Source organism: Rhamphochromis sp. 'chilingali', assembly GCF_963969265.1.
Source record: "Rhamphochromis sp. 'chilingali' genome assembly, chromosome: 22".
NCBI lineage: Eukaryota > Metazoa > Chordata > Actinopteri > Cichliformes > Cichlidae > Rhamphochromis > Rhamphochromis sp. 'chilingali'.
This window is the reverse complement of record NC_137950.1, coordinates 16746266-16763291: the sequence shown is the minus strand read 5'-3', so window position 1 is coordinate 16763291 and position 17026 is coordinate 16746266. Positions and strand designations below refer to the sequence as shown.

General features: G+C 38.0%; 1 protein-coding gene across 1 annotated transcript in view; it reads right to left on the bottom strand.

Annotated features, from left to right (window-relative positions):
- Positions 1–17026, bottom strand: part of LOC308390715 (protocadherin-15-like) — a 240722-nt gene that overhangs the window by 64972 nt on the left and 158724 nt on the right. Inside the window, exons 25-26 of the mRNA XM_080872975.1 lie at positions 16686–16826; positions 15059–15171 (exon numbers count right to left, since the gene is read on the bottom strand). Of these exons, the coding sequence (XP_080729101.1) occupies positions 15059–15171; positions 16686–16826 (254 nt within the window). The remainder of the gene's footprint in view (positions 1–15058; positions 15172–16685; positions 16827–17026) is intronic.

The following is a 17026-nucleotide window of genomic DNA, read 5'->3' as shown; positions in this document are numbered from 1 at the left end:
TTGTTTACACCAGATCCTGACCCTACCATCTGAATGTTGCAGCAGAAATTGAGACTCATGAGACCAGGCAGCATTTTTTCCAATCTTGTGTTGTCCAATTTAGGTGAGTGAGTTTACTGCATTCAAATGGCCTGCACAGTCACCAGATCTCAATCCAAAAGAGCAACCTTTGGGATGCGGTGGAATGGGAGATTTGCTATCTGGATCTGCAACAATTGTGCGATGCTATCATGTCAATACGGACCAAAATCTATAAGAAATGTGTTAAGTGTGTGATATGAAGAACTAAAGTAGTTATGAAGGCAAAGGGGGGTCCAACCTGGCATCTCTAAGGTGTATATCTTTATAAAGTGTCACGTGAGTGTCGAATGCATTGGTAGCACATAGTCAGTATAGAGCAGCAAATGTCCGATACACTGTGCACTTCAAAAGGAGAAACCAACAAATGTTGTAGAAGGATTTGGATAATAGTGGTTTGGGTAATACTTGACGCAGTCTCACAATGTTTCTTTTCCTCCTTGTGCTGATGTTAACACTGGCCCAGAACTACATTTCAGTAACCACAAATATCAAGATCTTTTCAAAATGCAACGTGGAACTTGAAAGAGGCCGGCCTTTCAGGGAATGGCAGACATGCAGTCCAACATTGTCAGCAACAGATTTTCTGTTTAAAGAAACTGTCCAAAATTGGGTTTTTTTTTACAGTGAACCCAATTTAACGCTTTCCTTTGATCTGTTGGTCTGGTAATCTGGGTGTCAAAGGCAAGAGAAATTGCCTGCACAAGAGAGAGAAGTGAAATAACCTGGACCCTTTAGAATGACATCAGCCTATTCAAACCTATTCTGACTGTGGCTGCCATCCTTTTCATGAGTTTCATGTGAACCTCTGGTTGGTTTAAGGTCACAGGAAACTGCAGAATTCACAAAGTCATGCCACAATCTCCATTTTAAAAACTTGAAATATTCATATTAGCCTTGCCTTGTAATACTTCGGATACTTCAGGCTCATTTTAGCCCTTAGGTAAACTAAGCAAATTTAGGATTTGGTATGCGTTGTTTGTTTTTTAATAACACTGATGTTTTTATGAGCTGAAACTACGAATTTGCTGCAATATATTAAGCATAAAATCTGAAAGATTACACATGAAAACCATATGTCTTCATATCAACAATATGTGGGTACAGATGTCTACCTGACTGAGTACTGACTGATCTTTAAAGCTAGTAGAATATTTTGATTGGCTGTCTGCCTGCCTATCAATTAGATCGGATATCTCATTGTCCATCTGCATTGCATTGTTTCTCTGTTTGAATCTTTACCTGCTTGTATACTTCAGTCTGCTTCAGTCTGTCAGCTCATCTGGCACTTTAAAGACTTTTCCGCCTGTATGTTGATCTGTCTGCACGCATGTGCGTCTGCCTTTCTGCCTGTCAACTTCAGTGTGTTTTTGAAACAATGGATTCTGGCAGCATTGTCACTTGTTTTCTCCTTTTTTTCTAACCTCCTCAAACTTTTATGGTTGTATTTCCCCTGTTCTCCCACTCCTCACATTTTCCCCCCTTCACTTTCCATCTCCTACTTTTTCTTTCCATCTGAAACTCACACTCCACCATCTCCCAAACTGCTTCAATGCCACTATCCTCTCCCGACATTATTGTCTGTCCTTCTTATTTCTGTCTCAGTCTTCTTCCTCACCACTATCTCTCTTGCTGTCTCCCAACTGCAAGCAGCAAATAACACCACCGATGCCGTTTTCCATTTGTTGTCTGAGTCGTAAAAGTGCCAAGAGCACAGCATGTGTCTGTGTGCAACAGTAAAACAAGGTAACCTTGAAATGAATGGTTTAGGAAGCTTTGTAGAGCAACATATTAGATGTGCTTTAATGTACATTTTTATACCAGAGAGTACTATGATTTTCGAACAACACTCACACACTGTTTTAACAAGGTTGTATCTTAAAAATTATATTGTTAAGGTGTCACATTTTTGGCTGACTATATTGGCAACACAACCAACACAAGCATTTGCTGATGAAACTGGAAAAGTTTCCATTTAAAAGCTGCAAATGATGAAGCACTAATGCTGTGCTTAAAAGTCTTTTTTACTAAAGCTACAGGTGCTGTACTGCAGATGACTCTAAACTAAACAGGTGGTTGGTGTGTGAGTTTTAGCCATTGTAATTCACAGTGTTACACTTTTGTCCCTTTTGTTTTGGAAGAGTTTAGGTTTAAAAAGTGCGTCATTGGTCCATTTTCTGCCCAGAGGATTGTGATTGTTCAACTACTACTTCATGCCTGATTTTTTGGTACTTTTATTTTCCCTTTCATTTGTGCCCTCTGCTTTGGTGCATTGCTGGATGGGGAAAAGATATATACTGTACATTTTGTTTGCTTTGTGCTTGTCAAAGCAATTTTGAGTCACCGGGATACTGAAATATTAAACCTTGCCTGACCACGAACAGTTTCTATCCCTCAAACTCTACTGTGCATTGGAAATCAATAAAAGAAAACCAAAAATGACTTTTAACACCAAGTGAAACAAAGCAAATTTTGTTTTTTTCACTGACAAGTTTTTCTATTACGATCACTGACGTTTTAATGAAATCATTAGCATGTTGTTCTTGTTAAAGAATAAAAGCAATTAAAATGGCACATAAGTAAACACTGTGTATGGAGGTCACAAAGTCTCATTATCCTGTCAACACGAGTGTTAATTGTTAACTGTTATTTGGTAGATATGTTTCCTTGAAGGGCACCCTAGGTGGTCAGGCAGTGTCATTTTTGAATAGTTACTTTCCACCAGTACAGTCTAACGACTTTATTGCTCATACTTTCTCTTCCTTATCTGACTAGGTTTGTGATAATTCTGTGATAGCTGGAGATTTTAACGGTTATTTTTCTACAACTAAGGACAGATCCCCTCCCAAACAAATTCAAATGTCTACAAGGGCCAAAGCACTTTTAGATACTTGTAACAAACTTGATTTGGTTGATACCTGGCGGACTCTTCACCCTAACGATAAAGAATTTACTTTTTTTTCTGGTGTTCATAGAACAAGTAGTAGAATCGATTTCGTTTTCACCCCCAAACGATCACTGGGAAACATTTTGAGATGTACAATAGGTGATATTATTATATCTGATCATGCGCCGGTTTTTGTTCAGCTAAGTGATCTAAATCCTGTCCCTCGGTCTCATAACTGGAGATTTAACAATTTTTTGATTCACGACCCAAAATTCGAAATATTTTTAACTGATCAGCTTGAACATTTTTTAAAGGATAATGCAACCCCTGAAGTTTCTCCAGGCCTGCTTTGGGACACCCTGAAGGCTTACACCCGTGGGCTGATTATATCATATTCAGCAGGCCTGAAGCGGAAAAATCAGATGGAGCGACGAAAATTAGAACTGGAATTGCATGAACTGCAAGCTAAACATAATGATTCACCTTCAAAGCAATTAAGGAATGAAATTCAGGTGGTTAAAACAGCTTTGGAGGCACTACTGACAAGAAAGGCTGAGAAATCTCTTTTCTTCATGAGGCAGAAGTTATAAGAGTTTGCTAATAAACCTAACCGCTATCTGGCCAATCTTCTTCATAATAAGGGTGCTGGTTGTAATATCCCATGAGTTAGAGACTCATCTGGTTTATCTAAATATGACAATTTAATTATTAATGATACTTTTAAAGCTTTTTATAAGCAGTTATATACCTCCCAGTTTAAATCCACCACTTCTTCTTAGGACTAAACTTACCTAAAGTTACTGAAATCCAAAGGGATGATTTATGTAAACCTATAAAGCAAAGCGAAATTTTGAAAGTTATTCAGATGCTTCCAAATAACAAAGCTCCGGTTCCGGACGGGTTCTCGGGGGAATTTTTTAAGAAATTCAGTAAGATTCTAACTTCCCCAATGGAGGCTAATATTTCTCTAATTTTGAAGAAGGGGAAACCTCCTGAAGAATGCGCTTCCTATAGGCCTATATCTGTTTTAAATCTTGATTTGAAGATACTTGCCAAGGTCCTAGCTATACGTCTTGAGCCAATACTACCTTCGATCGTTAAGAATGATCAAACTGGTTTTATACGGGGCGGTATTCCGCACATAGCGTGAGGCGTCTACTTAACATTATTCAGCACTCATCTTTGTTTAACCCCGAGGCTCTTTCTTCTTTTCACACTTGAAGAATTTGGTTTAGGTGACAACTTTGTTAAATGGATCCAGATCCTTTATACTTCCCCTCTTTCGGCAGTAATTACCAATGGTCATAGCCCTTTGTTATTCGCCCTAGCTATGGAACCCCTTGCCACAGCCATTAGGAAGGATGCTGCTATTGAAGGACTCTGTTTGAACAATTCTCAACATAAGATTTCACTTTATGCAGATGACGTTTTAATTTTCCTAAATTCTCCTGCTCACTCAATTCCTAGATTAGTTTTGTTAATTTCCCAATACGGCTCCTTCTCAGGCTACAAGATCAATTTTTCTAAAAGTGAGGCTATGCCCCTCTCTGTTATAAATGAGGTTGATCCAAACATTTCTCAGCCTTTTCGTTGGTCTCCATGAAATGTATAGTCTGAACTACACCCCTTTAATTCAGACCATCAATCGCGATTTGGATAGATGGTGCAGCCTCCCTCTGCCTCTTTTAGGTCGTATTCATTTGGTCAAGATGAATATCCTCCCTCGTCTCTTGTATTTATTCCAGATGTTACCGCTTGCTCTGTCCAAAAAAGTTTTGTCAAAATTAAATGGTTCAATTATCTCCTTTATATGGCGTAAGAAAAGACCTAGATTGAGATACAGTTTTCTGTGTTTGCCTGTTCAGAAAGGCGGTCTTGTCGCTCCCTCCTTCCCACAATCCCTCTTGGCCGTTGCGGAACCTGCTATATATTTCCTCAGGTAAAGCCACAGTTCTAACACAAGATAATATGGTGTTAAAGAATATGCTCACTATTTGGCGCAAAGTCAGGCGCCTGGAAGGATATTATAATTGTTTCCTATTCATGAAAACCCTGACTTCTTACCTGGTCTTCAGGCTGGTTTTGGAGACTGGTCTCAAAAAGGGATTAATACAGTGGGTGATCTTGTTCATGAGAACTCTCTTCTTACTTTTAATCAACTGAAAAGCAAGTTTGGTCTGACCAATAAGGATTTTTTGAAGTACTTTCAGGTAAAGCACTATATTACTTCTAAATTGAAGGATTTTAATGGAGGGTTTGGTCTTTCTCCTATAGAATCACTCATGGTAAAAACTACCCAACTAAAATGTATCACTAAAAAGATTTATAACATTCTGTCTGATCTTAGAATGGATAACTCTAACAAAATCAAGGGCCAATGGGAATCAGATGTAGGCGCCATAGATGCTGAAGCTTGGGATGAGTTGTGTTGTCTTACTTTTAAAGCCTTGGCATCTAATTCTATTTGGGAAAGACAGTTTAAACTTATAAATAGGCTTTATATTACACCTGAGAAGAGGCACATAATGTTTGCAACTTTGCCTAATCTCTGCAACAAATGTCAGTCTGCTGTTGGTTCCTTTTTTCATTGTCTGTGGGGCTGCCCTGTTATTCTACAGTTTTGGAGATCACTAATAGATACGCTATGTATTATATTTAATTGCCGACTGCATCTGGGTCCAAGGACTTGCTTGTTAGGACTAAATGATGAGCTACCTGCCGGCTTTCGCAGCAAAGATCTCCTTCACATACTGCTACACTACGCTCGAAAGTGCATTATGGTACTGTGGATTTCTGATAAGTCAACTGATCTGTCAACCAGTGGCTACAGTCTGTGATATGTATTGTGCCAATGGAAGCCTTCTCTACGGCACTTACGGACAAACCTTTCCTTTTCTATCGCACATGGGACCCTTTATTGGCCCTTCTGGACACTCCTTCTGCTCATAGGTTGAAATCGGGCTTACAGGATGTAGCCTGGCAACAAAGGGACAATTGTTAACCTTTTTCATTGTCTATTACTATTGCTGTTGGGTTATTCTTTCTACCTCCCAGGTCCTGCTATACATGTAGATGCATCTTTGTCCTGTATATGTATATGCTGGTGACTGCTGTTTTCCTGCTTTGCAAGTAAAAGTTCAATAAAAAAAAAAAGAGAGAGACTTTTTATTTGATTACATTTTATATGATGGTTATGCAGAAAAAGTAGAATTGGGCTGAAAGATCTATTGCTTTATGACCTATTCATGTTGTGTATCTCATGTTTTTAAAGAGTAACTAAGTAACTAATTACTTGTGAAAATAAGTGATCAGTAAAGTAACGGGATTACTTTTTTGGAGAAGTAACCAGTAATTAGTTACTCATTACTTTTTTTAAGTAACTTGACCAACACTGTCCAGATGAACAGAATCAACTTTTTGGGAAGGTTCCAAGTAAAGCTTCAACATGCAACAAGAAGAAATGGGAGTGAGACGAAACATTTTCATGAGCGTGCAGTTTATTGAAAACAACGCTTAAACTGAAACAGGCTACACATCCATTTCTTCTTGTTGCATGTTGAAGCTCTACTTGGAACCTTGTTAAGATCCAACCACGCAAAATATGATTTTTTCCCATTTTTCAAGTGGTCTTAAACTTTTGATTGGGACCGTATATGTATATTTTAGCTTAATTTTTTACAAAACACTTTAAGATGTTTTTAAGGGAGTAAAATCGGATGAGGGAGAAATGAACATTATGTAGGAGTAGGTAAGGATTTTCATTTTTTGGTGTTAACAGATAAAAACCTTTACCTCTGGTCAGGGACAAGGACTGGACTGAACACAAGGAAGGTTAAAAACAACAACAAAAAAAACAGCGAATGTCCAAAGAAAAAAATTGGAAAAACATTAGGAAAGCCTGAAGAACTGTTGCTCAAGAAAACTTTGCAGGAAAGTCTGGCTCCATGGAATCAAAAGACAGAAAGAAATGTGAGGTGGCTCAAAGCTTTCGCACACTACTTTATAGTATTAGACTGTGTTTGCTTTGTTTATTGTAAAATCTGAGTTACAATTTCATCATTGTTCGTCCGCCGTTGCACAACCCTGTAAACAATAAAACATTTAGCACGACCGACGATGTTTGTAAACCTAATGATTTCTAAGGCTTAACTATTGCACACCCCAGTGCTTAATTTGTCATGCAGAAGAGCTGTTTGAAATGGTCAAAGAGAAAAAGCTGTATAAATATTTAAACTCGAGTCCAAAGGAGAATACCTATTTTGAGCATTGCATTCGACAATGAATCATGAAGCAACTTGCAAAACCACAAATGCCGTCCTGAAAATTTTAACTTGTATGAAAGATACAGAAATAGAGTTTGATTAATTTCCATTCAGATTGTCAGCTCTACAAAGAAAAGCATAAAAAAACTCGACTGTCTGTATTCTGCAGCTGCATCTATTATGTGAAGAGGGACCGAGGAGGAGCAGAAAAAAGAATCTCTTCTTCTGACCGCAAGATTAAAGCTTTAGTCATGATGCTGTAACACTCGATCAATTTACCGAAGGTTGCTGAACTCTATGGCGTCTGCAAGAACTTCAACAAGACAGCTCTTTGATTCTTGAACACGCAGCGTCCTATGCATCTGTTTTGACAAGCTGACAAAAACAGCCTGACTGAGTTGCTTGCCATTGTCTAGTGTCTCATCTCCATCACTGTAAAGACGTTCACTGAAGAAAGTGAAACATCCGTGTCATTTAGTTGAATTGAATTGATCGGGATTTCTGGTTTGAAACTGTTTATTTCACTATACCTCAAATTAAAAGTAAACATTTAATGCACTGCAAAAACTTTTCTGGAGACAAACTGTTCAAAAACTGGAGACACAACCAAAGAAAATGTCTGAGTCTGTAGTCTCAGTGTCAAGCTCTAAGCACTGGATCAGCCAAAGAGACGTGTGAGCATAGATAGCTTATACAGTATGTATTCGGATACACTTCAGGGAAGTATAAAGAATTTATATTAAACTATACTGGAAAGGAAGAGACTTTAATTTGAGAAAAAATCTGTCATATTCATTTTATTTAAGTAGCTGTGTTTGCATAGTGTTAGAAATGTTGTTAATGTTAATGGCTGTTACATTACCAATCCAACACGTTCTCATTCCCAAATATTTTTACGCTAGGTGTCAACCTATTATGCTTCCCTAAATGACGAGATTGGAAAAAAACCGAGGGAACATGAGAACCGTTAGGAATCAATCTACGCGTTTGTTCATTTTACTTAAATCGCTTTGGAAAACACTATTTAACGTCATTAAAGTGGTGGTTAAGGTTAGGGACAAAGTTAGGGTTAGGGCTGGAATACATGGCTGGAACGTGTATTACTGCGGGACCATCAATCTACTGGATTTCACCCATTAACCCGGCGCATAGCATAAGAACGCGGAAGGTCACCTTTGGCGTTCCTCAGGAACGTGACAAATCGTCGGAATGTTACGCCTCGGGAGTGAGAACGGGCTGACCAATCTCATGGTTTAAAGGTGAGATGTTCATTTCATGGGTTTGGTGAGTGTGGGTTGGGAAGTGGGTTTTTTTTCCTTTCTCTTTAGCAACTGTTCAGTGCTTTATTTTGTCGTTTTTATTGTATTTTTTGTGCATAAAAGGGAGCCTTTGTTTGAATAAATTCAGTCCTTCAAAAGAGAATTTATCTTTCTTTCCAGCAAGTTCGTTGTGACAAAATCTTGATTTTACCTTAAAAAAATCATCTTTTTGCAAAACCAAAGCTTTTGTTTGTGAATTTTAAGGAAAAAAATAGATTTTTATGAAGTGTTATTAAGTATGTTTGAATCAGACAATAAGAAACCAATTTTCCATTATGTGCAAGTAGAAATTGTATTTTATTACACTGACTAAAGTAGAAGTTGAAAGAACTTCCTTGTAAAAAAAATGTGAGTGCTTCAATTAACTATTAAAAGAACAAATTAACTTGGAACTCACTCAAACTATCAGGTTTTACCAAAGTGAAAAAAAGATTTAAGGCAGAGGTCCCCAATCCCAGTCCACCCTGGGTCAACACACCTAAATCACATGATTAGTTCATTACCAGGCCTCTGGAGAACTTCAAGACATGTTGAGAAGGTAATTTATCCATTTAAATCAGCTGTGGTGGATCAAGGACACACCTAAAACCTGCCCTCGTGGACTGGGATCGGGGACCCCTGATTTAAGGTCTTTAGAATAAATTATCTTTTGAGTTTGTTTCAATCTACATTTATGATTCTGGAAAGATAAATATTTTTGACTTATTTTAAATACAAATTTACACTTTCAGTCAAATTTGAATAGTCTGAGTAAAACTAACACATTTAGCTGTAATAAATTAGAGTCATTTTTTAAGTCGGTTCAAAGTACATTTTTTCCGTATAAGATAAAGCAACATGCAGCCATTTTGATCAATTTTTTAAAAATTAAAAACTAAGCTTTGATGTTTAGAGGCATTTAAGCTCTCAGATGTGTCTCCCTACTTTCTAATTGGATTCGTTAGCAAGCGAGCTATGAGGCATTTAGATGGCATGGAGGTGGGGGTGGGGGGGCTGAACCTACAGATGCACAATTGAGTGCATGGACACACACATGACTGCACACACATATACAAGCAGATGAGTGGAGGGCTTTTAATAATCTTTGAAAAGCTAATATTTTCTTTCTGTTCACTTAGCCTCATGCTGATAATTGCCACTGGGTGCTGATAACTATTCATGTGTACATGATACCGACTGCATACTAATTCTGCAGGTGCAAGGTTGGCACTACGTCCAGAAAAAGAGGGGAAGGGGAGAATTTCTCCTCACAATTCTACACTCAGTGGCTACAACGATTTAACAAACTTCCTCTTTGGCTCATTAAAGGTTTTATTAGATGAAGGAGGAAGAATCAGCAGACAGTGCCAAAGCTTTACTTGTTTTTGGTCTTAATATACTGCGAGCAAGTGTGGATCTGCAGCTGTATTTTTAATACACCCCTTCAGAGAAACCTTGTGTCATCCAGAAAAACAATGAAGACATTGTTTTCATTTTTTTTCATAATTCACTTTTTCAAAATACAGTGAAAATTCAACTCTAGTTTCTGATGTTATTAAATAAGAAGACATCATTTCAATGAAAACTACATATCTTTGGTTAGCTATGCTGAAAAACTGCATTATGTGTAAGCATTTTGAACTCTTCTGAATATTTGTTTTGAACAGTTCCAAACGAGAAGCCCAGCGTTATTTATGGTTCTAGCTTATTGAGAGTATAAAAGGTTTAAGTTCTGACCTTTTCAGTACACATATACATATACATACTCCTGGGGGTGAAACTGTGGGCTACAAGTCCCGTATTGCTCACCCAGTATGGATTTAACCAACCTACATGGCCCTTGAAGCAGTTTGCTGAGAACTGAACTGAGACATATATTACCGAGGCTTTTACAGCTGCATTTTTACCATACATTTTTTGCACATATGTGACCCAGCACAGGAACAGCTGGGCAAAGACACAGAAAGACAAACAAATCTCAATTGTGCACATAAACAAGCAAGTAATGACAGAATCAAGAACAAGAGGACACTCCACTATTTCCTGTGTTTGTTGTCTTAACTTCGTTGTCTGCAAATACAACCCCAACTCCAAAGGAAATTTGTCAGGCTGTGTGAAATCAATTAAAGTGGCACACCTCTTCAAACAACATCTCAAAAATGTAATTTATGGAATATTTTCTGGTGCATAAACACACTATTTTGCACCAGATCTTTGTCCAGCAAATCACTTGGCTATGATGTGAAAACTGCTCGGCAAAGCCACATTGTTGGTAACAGCAATGCCCCCCCTCAGTGATGATACTAATAATGCTCTTTTGGCTGATGGTTACTTATAAAGCTAGTGGAGTTTTTATAAGTTTTTATCAGTTTAATAATGTACAAACATGATGCAGGTGAATATTTCTCTATTTGCATGTTTTCTGAATGCATTTAACCCATCTGGAGCGCAGAATGGACAAACTTTGAACAAATTGCGCAAATTGCGTTGACAGAGACATTTCATGGATTTTGAGTCATTCTGCGCTCCAGATGGGTTAATTGCGTAAAAGATTTTAATCACGTTAATGCGTTACCGTTGACAGCCCTGATAGAAAATAAACAAAGATAGACAAGTTACATATCAATATGGAACTTTTACATTTTAGGAAGCAAGTACACCATAAATAACAGTTTTGGACTTTAACATTGTTTTCGGATGTTGTGTCACATAAACCGATGCCATTAAACTGATTCTTTTATATTTTTTGTCTTGTATTTATTAAGCCTAAACAGGACTGCACACCAAAAACAGGAAATTCACTGAAAGCTCCTTAATGCATGTTCAGTGCACTGATACTACAAGTCAAATTTTATGATCCCCTACAGTATAAGAATGTAAATTGATGCACAGGGTTTTCTACAAGTCTCAAATGAAAGACAACTGGACCAAATCAAACAAATACTCCATGTTGGGGGGAAAAGAGGAAATTTCAACAAGTCACTTTTAACAGCGCTACTCTCTTTTTCATTACAGGAATCAATATTACTAATTCAGACTCGGCCATGGCTGGAAGCTGGTCTGCTGAAACCATGCGAAATCATTAAGCTGCATTAGCTAGCTCTCAAAATCACACTGGTACAATGGTAAGCTTTTATTCTATAAAGCTGGGATAATTAATTCAAAGCTGGTACAGTGTACACTGTGTGAATACGACAAGGAATTGCAACAACACACACGCACGCACACACACAATGCTGTCTTTTACACACAAACACATTGAAATACTGTACATAGTAAACATGCACAGACACATTCAAAGACAGACGCGCAAGAAGGGACTTTAATGTGCACGAACAACAATGTGTGGATGCATGCAAATACTGTGAACTGTGTGATGATTAACAAATACAGAAAAATACTAAAAAGTGCACGCTCACACAGACACGTGCACGCTCTTTTAGCTGGAAGCTATGTTACATATTCATAAATGCAGTATTATATGACATCTCTCTCTCTTGCCTCCAACCCTTTCCCCTAAAAATAGACAAGAGCTTTACTCTGCGTGAAAGACAAACCTTGACGTCTTGAAATGTGATCTGTACAAGTAAGACGTGTGTTGGATTTGACACGTTAATGTTGCAATTACAATGTTCTGAAACATTTAGCCGCAAACTCGCGGTAGCCGGTGTTTGAATAAAGAGAGATAAGGGCTTTGAAGTGAGTTTTAATGTCAATATAGATATACTTTTACAAAATCAGTATCAAAGGTTTGATTTTTTTTTTCAAGTGCTGAATATTGAGGTGTCAGAGACAGCTGGTATTGTCAGCCACTTGAAAAGTGAGTTGTATCGCTGCAACTGCCTACACATATTCTGCATAGAAAAATATGGATCGCTTTGAGATATGATGAAGGCAGACGAAGAAACTAAAATGAAAAGAAAATCTGCAAGAGTGAATAAAAGAATAATACGAAGTATTACTCTCCTTCGCACTGCCAAGCGTTAACAGAAAGTCCAGCGACGTGAAAATATTTGAAACACTTAGAAAAATATGATGTTTAAAAGCATCTTCTCCTGCAATTTTCACTTTTCCAGTCTGATGTCTTCGATATTGTGTCTGACAGCCAGCATAACAAAGGAGCAAATGGAAAGAGAGCAATTCATTCACTCTAACATCAATGAGGGGACATAGAACGGGGCTGATAAAAACCAGGATAACGGAGAACAATTTTTATGAGGAATAGTTAGAAAGAATGACAGATCAAAATAGAGGAAAAAAAAGGATAATAGGTAGACATTATGGGACAATACCACAGCCAATTGCGGAAAAGAAAACCTGAGGTGACACCATGACCTCACAAAACGAGCACCGACTGAAAGAGTTGTGGTGACAACTTGAGAATGAGTGTGTATTTGTGTCTGCTGATGAGGTAAGGGCATTGATCGGCCGGGTTCTCTTGGGTTTCGCTTGACAGAGTGAATGAAAAATTGCTGTCTTAAAAAATATATTTACTCTTTGCTTCTTTTAAATCTCCTGTGCAGAGACATTTAAACTCACACTTTATTAGGTAGAACTTGCAGGTACAGGGGTTGGACCTCTGACTACCTTAATTCCTTGTGGCATACGTTCAACAAAGTTGGAAACATTCCTCAGAGATTTTGGTCCATGCTGAACTGACATCAACACGCAGTCTGTGGATATTCATCATGTGAATGTCCACCTGCTCCACCGCATCCCAAAGGTGCTCTACTCCTGCTCTACACAGGATTGACATCTGGTGACTGTGGAGGTCATTTAAATGCAATGAACTTGCATTTGATTGGCTGAGTAAATAGTTGTGTTAATGAGCAGTTAAACAGGTGCACTTAATAAAGTGGCCAGTTAGAGTATGTAGCTCTATAATCAAAGGAGATGGATTACACACTTTATTGAGACAAAATTACATACTGTTGCTTTATGACTTGAATATGAGTCAATATTTTGACACAATGTAATTTAAAAACGGTGTAAGGTTGATTCTTTTACAGACTCTTGTGGATGAGTTTTGTCCTTTAGCTGATGACAAAATTACTGTTATCAAACACATAACACTGCTCCTCAAAGATGAAACAGGCATGCTCTGTGGTAGTTAATTATAGTGTGTGGCTTAGTGTTGTTGCAAAACAGGTGAGTGTAAGCAGCTTTTGCAGAATTCATAGAAATACAAGTGCGGAAAGCTCACCTTTATATGTTGATGCCGATATGCATATTTGTTTTGGCAAGATAAATTTTGCCAAATTTGTTCAAGTTATTGTGAAGAATTTCAGCACAGTGAAGCACATCACTTCACTTCTAATCAAAACTGAATTATAGCAGCAAACATCAATCATGCTGTTCAGATTTAGCACCTTCTGTGTTATTATGTGGCAGAACATCTGAGTTGAGAAAACAGTCACCAGAAAAGCTTCCTGATGCTCTACAATATTATTTTTCAGGAATATATCATTCATGGATGGATGGATGGATGGATGGATAGAGGTCCATGCTGAAATGTGGCTGAACCTTACTAAGCACTTTGGATTTTAATCTGTCAGGGAAAATTAATTCAGTTCTCCACCTTATAGTTTTTCTTTCCTATATTCTAATCACCCGTTAAATTAATTCACTTCATTAATTTGCCAAACAAGAAACAAATTGTTCATCTTACTTGGGAGGCACAACAGAGTGCCATCCAGCATTTCTTATGTTTTTATTCAGCTAACTGTGAGAAACTGAGATGTGTGCCTGCCTCTTGCTCCACAGGAATACAACCTTTGCAATAATTCTCTTCCTGGAGGGAGGGAGTATGTAATTGGTTCTGTTTGTTTGTCTATCTGTCTGTTTTTGTTAGTAGTCTAGCGTCCGCAGTATTCAAGATATCATTTTCAAATTTTGTGTGATGGTAGATGTGGTGGAGGTGTGGCTCAGCTGCAGAGGAGGGGTGGTGCAGTGAGCTCAATGCTAGACTTTGGGGAATATGAATACCTAAAGGTTGGCTAAGCAGCTGATTTTGAACCTTCATTGTTAGCACTCAAGGTCAAAGCTGAGTTAAAAAAAAATACATGCAGCCATATTGAGTAAATATATTGCGATTATTGCTTTGCAACAATTCCACTAATAAAAAAACAACACTAGTACTTACTTGGGTCGGCTCTGCTTGACTCGACTCGGTTTTTAGAGTTTTACATTAGGTGATAGTACCTGGTACCAGATACTTTTTTCTACTCGTCTGGGATTCCCAGTGATGCGATCCGAAAATGTGACGAGAACAGACGTCATGACTCATGTGATCAGCTCTCATGAAAATCAAAACAAAAATGTTTTTTTTGAAACCTGGCAACAAGGGAAATGGCTGCACAAAAGCAACATTGCGGTCCTCAAGTCTGACAAAAGCTATACTAATCCATTGTTTTGGTATTGGTGTCACATACTAGTGACGCCATTTACCAGCCTGATGTCATCATACTGTATTGTAAGAAAAAAAGGCTGACGTTTAATTTAAACAATGGTAATGTGTATGTATGTGCACATACCTGTATTCTTCACGGGTGAAGACAGGGATAACAGAGGGCTGAAGGACTGTGATCTCTACCAGAGTTGTATTCTTCATTACAGGCTCACCATGATCGTATGCCACCACCACCAGCTGTCAAACAAATATAGACAAAGCCAGAACATCACCACGCCATTGATACCCACGCCCCTGCGAGATGGCTGTCTGATGCCGCCGCCGCTCTCATTTACGCTCGCTAAATGGGATGTAGCCAATGCGTGACAGCCCCGCAATAAACCAGAATAAATTGTACTTTTCTCTTCCTGCACATGATTCAGATGGGATTTGAAGAACAGAGAGGGTGTGTGTCCCACTGCTGTGCTTGACTTTTCCTGCCTCGGCTTTTATTCTTCATTTAATTGGGGGACTAACTGCTGTTAACCAGGCCCAAAGGATTCCTAATGAGGGCCAACCTTAAATATCAACACACTGAAATATTGTGTTTCCTTCATCTCCTTTAGTCAGGTGAACGCTACAGCTCATGCATCCTGTTTTATATTCATACAGTAACTAGTGTTTTAAATAGGAAACAGCTACACGCATAAATAACTCTTTAGCAGTTGGGAACTTGCGACATGTGATAGTTAAGTGGCTTGCTGATTCTCATCACAACTATTTTTTCCTTCCGACTGAGGATTTCAATTGGTTTCTTTGCACAATTGCTTACGCACGCTGAATTGCCCACCAAATTCATTTTTTTTAATGCTGTGGTGTCTTTAGGCGAGCGAGTTGGGTAGTAATTAGCTGCACATCATTTAAACCGTCTTTACTGTGTCTTTACTGTGTACGAGAACATTAGACAAGGTTTATCTCAGTCATAAGCCAAATCTTGTACTCAGTTTTGGACTAGTTCATTTTGTTTGAGTTATTGGAGCAAACAAGGTAGAATTAGTCCCTTGAGCGATATCTTCAGAGGATGCTGAATCCTTGTTGTGTTAATTAAAGCCCAATGAAAAGATGAAATTAGCAAGGCCCATTGAGGAATACAGCTGGTGAGAAGGTAGATTTGAAACTAATAAGCTGCTGCAATATATTTTGTAGAGTGGATAGGGAATTGTTCAGAGTTCCCTGTTCATAAGAATTACATGTAAGCAAATCAAATCTGGAATTAGTAATCTAATCATTCTGACTTATTTTGTATGATGTCGTTCCACGCCCCCACCTACTGAATACCAGAATCCAGACGATAAAGCCAAAAGAAGGTCACCAGGATAAATGTTATCTAAATAACAACCGCTGTTATGTAAGATGATGCAATTAAACACTCACTACGCAATGGCTACATTTAATGAAATATAGGCATTATTGAATAAGACCGAGTGGGCCGTGACTTCACAAATGTAAAACCTGGTTTCAGGGTTTTAACAAAAAATACTGCAAAAGACTTGTAATGATGGGTTTGATGTAGCAGCAGTTCAGTACAGTTACATCCATAATTTGAAGATGAAGATGCAATATTTGTAGTTTTGCCTCTATACACCACAGTCGATTTTAAATAAAACAATGAAGATGACTCAAGTGCAAAGTTGAGTCATCTTCATTGTGTTTTACCAAAAAAAAAAAGAAAGAAAAATTGATTTTTAAAAAAGACGTCTGTGCACACTTACGCTGAACTTCATGTTCGGCTCCTCGTTCAGGTTCACTCTGGTAACCACACGTCCGGTCTGTTCTTCTACGCCAAATATACTGGCTGAGTATGGATACGCCTCCTGGTCCACCTTATAACGTACTAAACCTGCTGGAGTACCCTATGATGACAACAGAATAATATCCATTTTAAACATTAAAATAAAAAATAAAAAACTTGAAGTTGATTAAACAAAAAACTATAGGATGAAATGCCTCATGCATGGTTTCTGGAAAACCATTTCTTTCTTTCTAATATCTTCTGAACTGTAATTAAATAGTGTGGTGATGGCTATGTAATGAGTTTTGCAGTATTTAATAT